The 13,767-nt window shown below is 32.2% G+C and overlaps 1 protein-coding gene across 1 annotated transcript; it reads right to left on the reverse strand.

Moving 5' to 3' along the window:
* Positions 1–7,647: 7,647 nt before the first annotated feature.
* Positions 7,648–13,011, reverse strand: LOC139518742 (ribonucleases P/MRP protein subunit POP1-like). Its single transcript, XM_071310296.1, has 3 exons — positions 12,418–13,011; positions 10,886–11,038; positions 7,648–8,635 (listed from the first exon to the last, which is right to left on the reverse strand). The coding sequence occupies exons 1-3, from the start codon at positions 12,983–12,985 to the stop codon at positions 7,650–7,652; spliced, it is 1,707 nt and encodes a 568-aa protein (XP_071166397.1). The 5' UTR covers positions 12,986–13,011; the 3' UTR covers positions 7,648–7,649.
* Between the last annotated feature and the right edge of the window lie 756 nt (positions 13,012–13,767).

A 13,767-nucleotide genomic window follows, 5' to 3' on the forward strand; every position in this document is an offset into this window, starting at 1 on the left:
GTTATACTCTAAAGACCGCTAAAAAAATCAAGAATCTATACATTCTAATGAATAGAAGCGGTAAAGTTATAATTTTGTATCAATTTTTATTGATATTTCTGCCTTTTTTTTGCAAGAGTTATCTCCCTTTTCAATGCAAATCTCCATAGGAATTTTAAATGGTGATTTTTTTTAGTCTTCCTCAAGTAAGATTTTTTGGGACTTTTTCTGTGTATATTTGGGGTATAATACTAAAGATTATGGTAAAACTTAAAAATCTTCTGTTGCAATTACTTTCGGGTAAGGATTAAATTTATGCTAGATTGACTGGACTACAAGTTAGTGATCAAAATTGAATTTAGTTCTGGTCTGATACTTTTGTGGAGGGTATGGTCCTTAGACTCAAATTTTCAGTTTTCTGCACTTTATGTCATGTTTTGAAGGTATTGATTTGAAAATGGGTATATTCTGTGACCAGGACAAATTACAGATCAAGTTCAAATTTTGTTCCGGTCTGATGATTTTGTGCAGAGTTATGATACTTGGACATAGAAAACTCACTCATATAATCAGTTTTCCACACTTTTTTGGTCATGCTTCAAGATATTGACTTGATTGATAATTTTTATAAAGTTTATACACCATGACAAGTTAAAGATCAAGTTAACATTTTGTTTTTAAGTACAATCAACTTTTAACAATACTCTCAGAATGCTTGTATGTTTGGGAGTATTTGTATAAAATGGAGTGATACATTTCCAATTCCTGTCTTTGATGAAAACAGTAGTTTTAAAGGTACAATGCACACTTTTACTATTTGTCTGTCACTATACTAAACACCACAGATGTTCTTGTTATGTTTGATGTCAAAAGAGGAAATGTCTGATGCCAAAAAAGATAAGTGATTGTTGTATGATGTCTCAAGTGTTTTCAATTTTTGTGTCAATTGTTTCAGATTTGCCGCAAAGCTATATGGTCTATTGTCTACTTTAAACATATCTTGTACCATTTAATCATTTCTCATCCTTTTACTATACACATTTTATCGTAAACAACAATGATGAAATGTCACCAATTTACTATTTTGAGAAGATTGGTTGAGCACTTACAGCAGGATTTCAGGAGAAGACTGAGTTATTATAAATGTAGAAGTATTTGATGATAAGTCAGCTTATAACCATATATAACCAGAATTATCAATATTAAATAAAAGCAAAAAACAAAATGTAACATTTTTCCTCATTCATTTGATCTTCCTTCACATATACGTATGCTATTTATTAATTTTTATAAGCAGATTCCCTTCAGAATTCCCCTCAATGTATGTGTAGTTTTTCTTTTTCTACAGGAGGGGTTGAAAAAGAAGTCTTTCTTATGTGTACATACATTTAAATGAAGATCTGTTAGTTTCTCCACTTAGTTTTAAATACCAACCAGCAAATGTGAACCTTATTTCAATAGAAATTATTGATACAATCTTTATGTGTTTGGATGTGAACAAATAAATCGTCCAGTTTGTGAACAGATGACTGTGTGACATACTAGTATTGTATGTCAACCAATTGTATTATAGATGGTAGGCAGTATGTGTGTATTCAATTAAACCAGGTATTATGTTTGATCAAATTTTTAATGGAGTCTTATACTAATTATAAAGATTCCTATTACTGATTCTTGACATTATTTTTGGGTTTGACTTTTAAAATTTGAAAGAACTGTTTATCTTCAACATGTTTAACAAACCAAAATTGTTGTATTTTAACAAATACAAAAAAATTATCAAACATCTCAATAAACTTCTCAAAAGCAGAAATCATTGTTTCTATTTGTCAATTCAAATTTTCAGTGAATTTTTTCACCCTTTTGTTGTAATCATGATAAAGTGTATGACATTTCATATTACTAATCAACACTTTTTTATGAAAGTTTCAAATAGATCAGAGAAGTGTAAGGTTTTTATTTTAAATGAAAAGTTATAGTAGTTTTAGCCAGATATAAATTTTTGACTAAGTGTGTTCATTTAAAAAAAAAAGCTATTCTTTGAAATTGAGGACGGTACGAAAAATGTGATTTAATAACCAGTCTACATTAAATCTTAAGAGAAGGTTATTTTGCTGTAATTGGTAGTTGCCAATTTGTTAACTTGATGAAAGTTTGACATTTTAAAGGTGCCAATTTTTGATAAACAGTTATGAACAAATGCTATTAAGCTAAATTTACAAGATATAATTGTGTTTATTGGATACCAGAGTAAAAGCTTAAAAACTTGATGATTGGTGTAAATTACCAATTTAATCAAATAATATGAAACTGAAAACTACGTTAATTATGTGGTAAAATCTCTTAACAATATTTAATAGAATTATGCAGTGTTTTCTTCTTCTTCCACACTTGTTTATTCAACACACTTTTAGTGCTAGATAAATGAGTTTTTTTTTAATTAGTTCTAGCAGAAAACTATTGTAGATAAACATTTTAAAGTCAAACAATTGTATTGACTCTGGAATAATCCCCAAATTTTTTTTGAAGAAATTAGTAAAGTATTCAATGTATATTTTGTTGTTCTTTCAAGTTTACTAGAATACCTTCAATGGACTTTGTTGGAAGTGTGCATACATTATTGTGACTTAGTCATTCTAAACATACCTCTGTTAGTAATAAAATTGAGAATGGAAATGGGGAATGTGTCAAAGAGACAACAACCCGACCAAATAAAAAACAACAGCAGAGGGTCACCAACAGGTCTTCAATGTTTGTCCGGTTCGTCCGTCCGTCCGTCCGTCCGTCTGTCCCGCTTCAGGTTAAAGTTTTTGGTTGAGGTAGTTTTTGATGAAGTTGAAGTCCAACCAACTTGAAACTTAGTATACATGTTCCCTTTGATATGATCTTTCTAATTTTAATGCCAAATTAGAGTTATTACCCCATTTTCATGAACATAGAAAATGATAGTGCGGATGGGGCATCCGTGTACTGGGGACACATTCTTGTTTTAATAATGCAATAAATTATTTTGTTTTTGTCTTGCCTCAATAAAGAAAATAATTGAGACTTAGGCTTGATGTTTCTGACGGCAGCTTCAACATTTTAATAATTTTGGATTAGGTCAGTTTAAGGGGAACCACTAGTGGTAGGTCAATGATATTTGATATGAGTTGTACTAGTAAAATTATATGATGGCTGTTTTCTAAGAAAAATTACTTACAAAAATACTCTTATTTTGTTATTGATTGTGTTTCTGTTGGATTGACAGAAATAAAACTGATGTATAAAATCCAAATGGTGACACTAAAAGACAGGTAGTTTCATTGTGAAAAATCTGAAGAAATGTATCATGTGCATTTAAATGTATGCCCATGAAAGTATATTAATATGACAAAAATATCACGCATTTGTGAGATTTTCATGACAGAAACAATATTTGATTTTAGTTCATCAGCAAACTGGAAGTGGACTTGATAAGTTTGGGTCTGTTTAGCATGATATCTGTAATATATCCTAGTCAAAGTTAATAAGGTCAAGGTATTTAACATCACAATTCAATGGAGAAATGATATGAAGGAAGACTAATAACACGTCCTCCTTTACAATGGACCATGGCATCATCATCACAATTTTGGTCTTGCCTACGACAAAAGACACATTGTGTAAGACATAGGTTTGACTATCTGGCGGCGTTAAAGCTTTATATTTCAGAAGGCTGAAGACCTGAATGCTTTAGACCTTAAGTTTCCTTCTGTCTATGTTCATTGTCCTTGACCTCATTTTCATGGTTCAGTTACTGCTTAAAAAAAATTAGTTTGTTAATAAAGTGAATTTCTCTTATTTTGAGTTATAGAAAAACTACATTTGGCATAAGGGTTCCTTGCAACGTCTACTTTACATGTCTGTCAGACGGGGTTCACCTGACCTCGACCTCATTTCATTGATCAGTGATTAAGGTTAAAGTTATGTGATAAGGTCCATTTCTCAGATACTAAGAGCAGTATGGCAATTATATTTGGTGTATGGAATGATTGTAATGGGTACATGTCAGTCTGGCATGTTTTATCTGACCTTAACTTCATTTTCATGGTGCATTGCTTAATGTTAAGTTTGTGTTTTGGTCTGTTTTTCAAGTACTGTAAGCAATAGGTCAACTATATTTAATGTATTGAATGATTGTAAGGTGTACATGTTGGTTTAGATGGTAGAATCTGACCTTGACCTTATTTTCATGGTTAATTGGTCAATGTTAAGTTTTGGTGTTTTGGTCTGTTTATCAAGTACTATGAGCAATAGTTCAACTTTATTTTGTGTATGGAATGATTATACGATGCAAATGTTGGTCTAGTCGGTTTAATCTGAACTTGACCTCAATTTCATGGTTCATCTTGTTCATTGGTCAATGTTAAGTTTTTATGTTCTGATCGTGTTTTCAAAAACACTTATAGCAATAGATCAGCTATATTTTGTGCATGGAATAATTGTCAGGTTTAAATGTCTGTCTGACAGGTATCATGTGACCTTGACCTCATTTTTATGGTTCATTGGTCAATGTTTAATTTTTGTCGAGCCTGCGACTTTTGTCGCAGAAAGCTCGACATAGGGATAGTGATCTGGCGGCGGCGGCGTTAGCTTACTTTTAAAAGCTTTATATTTTAGAAGATGGAAGCTTCATACTTTGTATATAGGTGCCTCATGTTACGAAGTTTCCGTCAGTCACATGTCCAATGTCCTTGACCTCATTTTCATGGTTTAGTGTCTACTTGAAAAAAAAGTTAAGATTTTTTGTAATGTTAAATTCTCTCTTATTATGGGTAATAGGATAACTATATTTGATATGTGCGTACCTTGTAAGGTCCTCATGCCCGTCAGACAGTTTTAATTTGACCTCGACCTCATTTCATGGATCAGTGAACAAGGTTAAGTTTGGTGGTTAAGTCCATATCTCGGATACTATAAGCAATAAGTCTACTATATTTGGTGTATGGAAGGACTAAGTTGTACATGCCCAACTGACAAGTGTCATCTGACCTTGACCTCATTTTCATGGTTCAGTGGTTATAGTTAATTTTTGAGTTTTGGTCTTTTTTTCTAATACTATATGAGATAGGTCAACTACATTTGGTGTATGGAAATATTTTATGATCTATATGTCAGTTGCGCAGGTTTTACTTGACCTTTACCTCATTTTCACAGTTCATTGCTCAGTGTTAAGTTTTTTGTGTTTTGGTCTGTTTTTCTTATACTGTATGCAATAGGTCTACTATATTTGGTGTATGGAAAGATTGTAAGGTGTAAATTTCTAGCTGGCAGGTGTCATCTGACCTTAACCTCATTTTCATGGTTCAGTGGTCAAAGTTAAGTTCTTGAGTTTGGTCTTTTTTTTTAATACTATATGCGATAGGTCAACTTTATTTGGTGTATGGAAATATTTTGTGATCTATTATCAGTCGCGCAGGTTTTATTTGACCTTGACCTCAATTTCACGCTCCATTGCTCAGTGTTAAGTTTTTGTGTTTTGGTTGGTTTTTTTTAAACTATAAGCAATAGGTCAACTATATTTGTTGTATGGGAGAATTGTTAGCTGTACATGTCTGCCTGGCATGGTTCATCTGACATTGACCTCATTTTCATGGTTCATTGGTCAATGTTTAGTTTTCTTGGTTAATGTTAAGTTTATGTGAGTTGTAATAAAGCTTTATATTTAGGACTATCAATATAATATCAATGATTAGTAAAGAAGGCGAGACATAATCAGTGTGTGCACTCTTGTTGTGTTTTGGTCTGTTTTTCAGTTACCTTAAGCAAAAGATATATGGAATAATTGTAAGGTGTTCATGTCTGTCTGATAGGATTTATCGGACCTTGACCTCATTGTCATTGATCTTTAAAATATGTGATACTTGTAGTAAATTTTTATCTACAATAGAAAAACATCTATAAAAAGTTATCTATATATTTTATTGCTGTTCTTCATCTCAAAGTCACAGTGAGACCTTCAACACGGAGCAAAAAAACTCTCTCACCTCACTGCAAGTTTAAGACGGCCCCTAGCACAGCTTGAGCGGAATTTTTTGTAAAAATAATTTGGATAGACTTTGTCAGATGTAACACCACCTAATCAGATCCGGTCGTAAAAGAACACAGGAAAGTAGTACATATTTAAAACAAAATAGTTCCTATGCAAAAGTGCAAACCTTAAACCATGTTAAGACTTTCAACAACTAGAGGCTCCAAGGAGCCTGTGTCGCTCACCTGATGTTTTTGTTTACAATTGATGCATAAAATAATGTAACCATTTATATACTTTTGCTTTAGTTTCAGAGTTATAAGCCAAAAACTGCATTTTACCCATAAAATCTATATTTAGCAATGTTGGCCATGTTGTTCGCAGGCGGGGCCATTGACACATTTTTAAACTAAATACCCTAATGTTGACTGTGGCCAAGTTTGGGCAAATTTGTCTCAGTAGTTTCAGAGAAGATTTTTGTAAAAGATAAGAAAAATTTACGAAAAAATTGTTAAAAATTGACTTTAAAGGGCAATAACTCCTTAAGGGGTCAACTGACAATTTTAATTCTGTTGACTTATTTGTAGATCTTACTTTGCTTAAACATTATTGCTGTTAACATTTTATCTTTATCTATAATATTAAAGATAATAACCAAAAACTGCAAAATATTCTTAAAATAACTAATTCAGGGGCAGCAACCCAACAACAGATTGTCTGATTTGTCTGAAAATCTCAACCTGATGAACATTTTAACCTTTTGTCAGATTTTCTCTAAATGCTATAGTTTCAGAGCTCTAAATGCTTTGGTTTCAGAGATATAAGCCAAAAACTGCATTATACCCCTATGTTCTATTTTTAGCCATGTCAGCCAAGTTGGTTGGGAAGTGAGGTCATCGGACACAATTTTTAAACTATATATTGTACTTACTATAAGTAATTGTCCATTAACCAGGAAACACTTGTTTTTCCCCCTTTTTTGACCCTAAATTCCTAAACGGTTTGAGCCATAACCCCCAAAAGCCAATCCTAACCATCCCTTTGTGGTATGGAAACTTGTGGTATAATTTCAGGGAGATCCATACAACATTCCACAAGTTATTGTCTGGAAACTAGAAAATACTTATTTTGGCCCCTAATTCCTAAACTATTGGGACCATATTCATAACCCCCAAAATCCATCCCAACCTTCCTTTTGTGTTTATAAACCTTGTGTTTAAATAATCTAGATTTCTATTTACTTGTACTAAAGTTATTGTCCGGAAACCAAATGTCTTCGGACAACGACAATGACGTGATACCAATATACGACCGCAAATTTTTTTTGCGGTCATATAAAAATTAGTATGTCTGAAGCTGTCTAACTAAATAATAACTTAACATAGAATTGTACATATTTTGAGTTAGAGCAGGTAGACTTTTCTATAATTTTGATATTGTTTGTCCCAAAAGTAGTATAATAAACTGTAAAAATCTGTTTGAGATAAACCAGGTGCAATTTTTTTTTAGTTTGAGTTTATAGTCTAAAAGAAATGCACTATGAAATATCTCAGGCCTGGTGCTACTTTTACCTTGTTATAGCCTATCAATTATTACAACTTTTGAAATAACATTGTTAAAGTCTTTAAATGAATCACAGTATGTCTATTCAACCGTGGGAAAAGAAAAGACTTCAGCTTTATATTATATTTATGTAAGCAAATCTATATTGGTAAGACGAGGGATTTCTGACAAGTACATAGAAAGGAGAAGTATGCTGTGATAAATACTGAAGTCCTTTTGTTGTACAAAAACCCTGTCCACGCCCATTTCCTGATCCTAAAGAAAATTCTCCATGGTTAACAAACCCAATTATTTCTCTACTACATGACTTCCTCATGCATGATGTTGAGTCGACAGATTTTAATTCTGCTAAAGATTGTGTCATATTTTTCTGTTTTTGAGTTTTGTTTTTGTCTTTGTGAACTGGTTCCTTAGGACCTGAATAGGTCTTATCTTTTTGTAACAGTTCAATATCTTTATCAACTGGGATACAGATCATAGCGTGTTCATCTGGTACCCCTCTTAGCAACATTGTCAACTCCACATGTACAAGAGAAGATTTGTGTTCCTCAAACACTGATTCTTTGGTGATTTCAAGTTTATGATGTATTGTCTTCTGCCATTGTTTATTTGGGTATTGCTGATTGATTGATTTAGTATTTGCATTGAACATTTGGCTTAAAACTTTAAGACATTTTCTGTCTCTAAGAACATATATATTCTCTATAGACCCATCATTCCAACTTCTTGTGAGTTCTTTCCATGGATATAAGAAAGGAGCTGCTATACCAAGTTTAACATAGTTGCATCGCTTTGCTGGGGGTCTTTTATCAAACTTATTTTTCAGCTTTTCTGCTGATTTCTGTTCATGTATTGATCCAGCTGATGTATCGGGATAATCATTAGGATAATAAGTTGTACTCTGCTCAAATGCTAGACTTTCCAAATCTCTGGACCCAGCAGCTCTAGCTCCATGATATATAAATGTTAACCAGAAAGCCATGCTCCAATTCTGTGGGAGTATCACATCCCATCCTGACCCGTAGTTACCACTGGTTCCTGGTATCTGTACAAGGATTACTGGTACCCTTGACTCTTCTATCCCTAAATCTGCCAATGAACCTAAAACAAACAAAATATTAACAACTTAGCATCTTATATATTAGCATAATGATGAGTATTTTTTATTAAATATCTTTTTCACACCATAAGCAGTATAGTTTAAACTGTTTATTGAATAAATAGGGAATGTGTCCATGGTACACAGATGATGCCCCTGCTTGTGTCATATACTGTTATAAAGGAACATAACTGAAGTACTGTAATGGTGACGCTACCCAAATTTGTACTTAATCTGAGTTTTGTGGTAATAAGCATTGTGTATAAGTTTCATAACATTTGGCTGAGGCTAACTTAAGTTAGATTGATTGATTGTTAGTGTTTTAATACCACTTATAAGAGCCACAGTTAGGCTATTTTCGTGGCGGCCAGTTTTAATTGGTGGAGGAAGTCGGAGTGCCAGGAGAAAACCACTGACCTTCAATAGGAAAACTGACATTCCTAATCAATTAAGATTGGAGTCGAGTGCACCTGCAGGAGCGGGGTTGGAACTCACAACCTCAATGTTGACTGGCTAGTGTTTACAGTAGAACAACTTCGACCACTTGGCCACCGAGGCCCCTAACTTGAGTTAGAGAAGGGAAATGAAAAATTCTGCAATTTTTCCATTTGTAAAGGGGCATATCTCTAGAACGGTTAAAGTGACACCACCAAAATTCAAACTTGATCTGTGTTTTGTGGTAATGAGCATTGTGTATAAGTTTCATAACATTTGGTTCAGGCAAACTAAAGGTAGATAACGGAAACGAAAAATTCAGCAATTTTTCAATTTGTAAAGGAGCATAACTCTAGAACGGTTAAATTGATGCCACCTACGTACAGACAGACAAGGGTAAAACCTAATGCCCCCTCCTCTATGGCGGGGGCATAAAAAAGAAGGTTTCAAAATCTCTTAAGAACAGTCAGTAAGCACTTTCTAAAGCAGTTGGTATATCATATGTGATGGATGAGTCTAACCACCTGTATCTTCATCCATTCAACTGTTAACCACTTTGAGATAACATGGCTTTGTCATTTCTGCCCACTATAGTACACAAAAAGCAAAGGAACAGCACTTTTATTGCTGTGTTTCATCTCAGTCACAGTGAGGCCTTCAACATGGAGCAAAAAAACTCACATCACTGCAAGTTTAAGAAGGCCCCTAGCACTGCCTTGAGTGGAATTCTTAGCAAAAATATTTTGAATAGATTTGGTTAAATAAAAAAATAAAAATATAACAAAAATAAGGAACTCCAAGGAAAATTCAAAACAAAAGTCCCTAATCACCACCTAATCAGGTCTGGTCAAAAATGAACTTACTGGAAAATAGTACATGTTTAAAACAAAATATTTCCTATGCATAAGCGTAAATCTTAAACTATGTAGCATATATTTTAGTAAATAAGGTATCATGTGAAAGGGTTACTTCAATAGGTCATTTAAAGGTCATTACCAAAATTTAAGCAGATTTTATATTTTGTTTCTTTTGATTCCAATATTGCAAATGCTAAATATAAGGTAAAAGTCAGAGTAAGCCATTTAAACAACAAAATAATCTAACAAAGGAGTTTCGTAACCTCTTAAAATTTTTCTAATATTTTATTCCTAAATTAATGCTCTTCTGACTTATAGGATCATTTCTAAATTCTAGATTTTATTTAACTTCACCCAGCTACATCAGTAACAGTTTGAAAGGTATCAAGTCCGTTTTATTCAAATTCAAGTTGAATTATTAGATTATTTTTATATGTATATACCAAAAAAAATATATTTTTCTGAATAACATTTATTATATGAATGTTTTTTTTTTTTTTATCACTTTGATGATGAATTAATAAATGTTAATTATGTACAAATGTATGATTACTTCTAATTGGTATTTATACACAGCTAAATTTGGTATATTGTTGTGTGTTTGAAAATCATGATTGTTGTTTTTAACTTGCTTTTATGTAAATACTGCATGTATTTACTTGGTATGAGTAAATCATTGAAGATTTTAAAAAGAATAACACAAAAGATAATTGATTTTAACAGCTCTTTGATCTCACTTTATTTTGAAACAATGAATTTTTTTTTTATCACAACACTAACCAAAACATAATTTAAGATTTAATCAGCACAAACAAAAAAAAACGACGTGAGAATTTTACTTTATTTTGAAACAATGAAAACATAAATTTATAGCAATACACAATACACTCACCAACAGATGATTAAGACTTATTCAACACAAAAAACATTTTATTCACTAAATAACTATTCAAAACAAACCTGGGATCATGATGTCTGATTTTAACTCATTGAGTTTTTGGTCGGACATTTTGGTTGCTTTCACTTCCTGTCTGATGTCTGAGTTCCACAACGCTGACAAAGACACATCAGGAACCAGTTTATCATAACATAGTGTATTATCTGTGTCAACATCTGAAACAGAATAATAGATTGAATAAATTATGTTACCAAACTTTTTGTGGAATCTTAAAACTAAAGTGTAATCATGTATTAAGTATTATTCCTTTAAAATGTATGTGGGAGGGTAGGAAAGGACTTTCAAAATATCCCTACAACCAAGAACCACTTTTAGATAATTTTGCATAATGGTAATAGATGCTTACTGAAAAAAGACCCATGACCCACATTCAATAATTAAACTTCCCTTCCTACCCGCCTGCATACATTTTAATGGAATAGGCCTAAATTTCCACTTTCTTTTGTTTCTTCTTTTCAATATAAAACACTTTGTGTGACTTTTTATCTTTTTTTTCACTGAATAATTGACCCACGTAAACATGGTAAAAAGAAATATTTTGTCTTTTATTGCAGAAAAAAATAAGTAATTTGATAACAAAATATTTTCCTAGAAAAAAAAAGAGCATGCTGCTTTGGCAGTTAAAAAATTTCTGAAATTCAGAAAAACACTTCAGAAAAAAATCGCTTTATATTCAGCCTAGCACAAGAAAGGAGCCTGTATATTAATTGTTTTCATCAGTTTTTGTCAATCATATTTGTTTTAAAAAAAATTATGGGTTATTGTTTTATTATAAATGAAAGTTTGAATTCTGAGTAGTCAAAAAGTGTAAGTAGAGGTAGTACAGAATTTAAAAGTATAAACTCTAACAAGTTCGGAGCATATAAATGTTGAAAATATGCGGCACTGAATAAATTAGAAGTGCATATCAACTTTCCATTCTAGGATGATTTCTTAAGAAACAAGGCATAGTTTTAGCTGCATTGCATTGTCTATATTTCCAGAAATGCAACCTATATGTCAGTGGATTTCTATTGCTTTTTGTCGGTCATATTTTTTTATAATTTTTCTTTAATTTTAACTTATTGTTTTATTATGAATGAGGTTATTGTTTTTTTCTTTTGAATTGGTCTACATTTTGTCATGTCAGAGCCTTTTATAGCTGACTATACGGTATGGGTTTTAATCATTTTTGAAGGCTGTATGTAGACTTCCACTTCATTTAGACTCTGTTGGATAGTGTGAATGTGTCTTACAGGTCTGCATGCTTTGAAGTACAAAAGTTCTAAATTTTCCTATTAGAATTGTAATAAGTCTATAATGCCATGCTCTATGCCCATTATATTTGTCAACATTTTACACACTGCTGATGCTCAGTTAAAAGATACTGACTAATAGAAAGCCTAACCATGTTATAATGATCATTTCTGTGTCATTTGGTCTCTTGCGTAGTGTTGTCTCATTATCAATCATACCACATCTTCTTTTTTTTATATATATATAATGAGCATAGAGCATGGCATGAGATAATTATTTTTAAATTTGCACATCATACCTTTGATTTTTGTTACTTTAGTTTTTCTATCTGGTCTAGATATTCTAGGGTCTCCTACAGTCACCCCAATCACAGAATAAGGAGTATATTCTCCTGGTGAAGGTGTTTTATCCAAACTTTCAATAAATTCTCCTTGTTGGGTGTAAGCCAGACTTTGTGATGGAATCTGATAGTATTTCTGCCACCATTGCTCACTTGCATCTTTCTTTAGAATATTTGCAGGTTTAAGAACCTGGTACAAAATCTGATTTGATGATGGACCAATCAGGCGATGACGATTTAAAGTGTCCTTCAATGAGATAACAGTTATCTCCCCTGATGAAAATGTCTGCTGGTGTAATTCAGAAATGTCTGAATCTCTATTTTCAGGTTTAAAACAGATTTTTAACTCTTCCCACAATTCATTGTAACATGACGGATGACACCAAATCCACAACTGTCTTCTAATTAGATTAGATTCATCTTGATTGGTCTCTGGTTTCCATAGATATGACACACAGCCAATAGCATGATAAGGATATTTGTCATATTTGTATACACATGTATGGCCTTCTCTTGTTCCATTCATATTAGATCGAGCTCCAAAAGTGAGACCTTAAAAAGAAAATTGTTATTAAAAAGACAAAGATTTTTAAATATACAATGCAAATTTGCAAATTGCGTGAAAAAAATTTGATAAAATTGCAAGATTCTGTTAACTATATATATTTTGTAGGTTACTTATTTTCAGGTATTTTAGTATTGTAGTGGATGTGTTTCCCTCAGATTTAGTTTGTAACCCGGATTTGTTTTCTCTCAATCAATTCATGACTTTTGAACAACGGTATACTACTGTTGCCTTTAATTACACTTTAGTACACTTTAGGTGAACCTTTAACGTTTGTTCCACAAACTTAATAATTTCCACAGGCATAAATCTAGTGACCTATTGTCTACAAAATAAATCTAGTGACCTAGTGTCTACAAAATAAATCTAGTGACCTTGTGTCTACAAAATAAATCTAGTGACCTAGTGTCTACAAAATAAATCTAGTGACCTTGTGTCTACAAAATAAATTAATCTAGTGACCTTGTGTCTACAAAATAAATCTAGTGACCTTGTGTCTACAAAATAAATCTAGTGAACTAGTGTCTACAAAATAAATCTAGTGACCTTGTGTCTACAAAATAAATCTAGTGACCTTGTGTCTACAAAATAAATCTAGTGACCTTGTGTCTACAAAATAAATCTAGTGACCTTGTGTCTACAAAATAAATCTAGTGACCTAGTGTCTACAAAAAAACAGCATTTCCTCAATCCATGAAAAATATAAAATATACTTGTATTTTTTTTTACACTAGAGTTACTCC

Source organism: Mytilus edulis, chromosome 1 (genome assembly GCF_963676685.1).
Source record: "Mytilus edulis chromosome 1, xbMytEdul2.2, whole genome shotgun sequence".
NCBI lineage: Eukaryota > Metazoa > Mollusca > Bivalvia > Mytilida > Mytilidae > Mytilus > Mytilus edulis.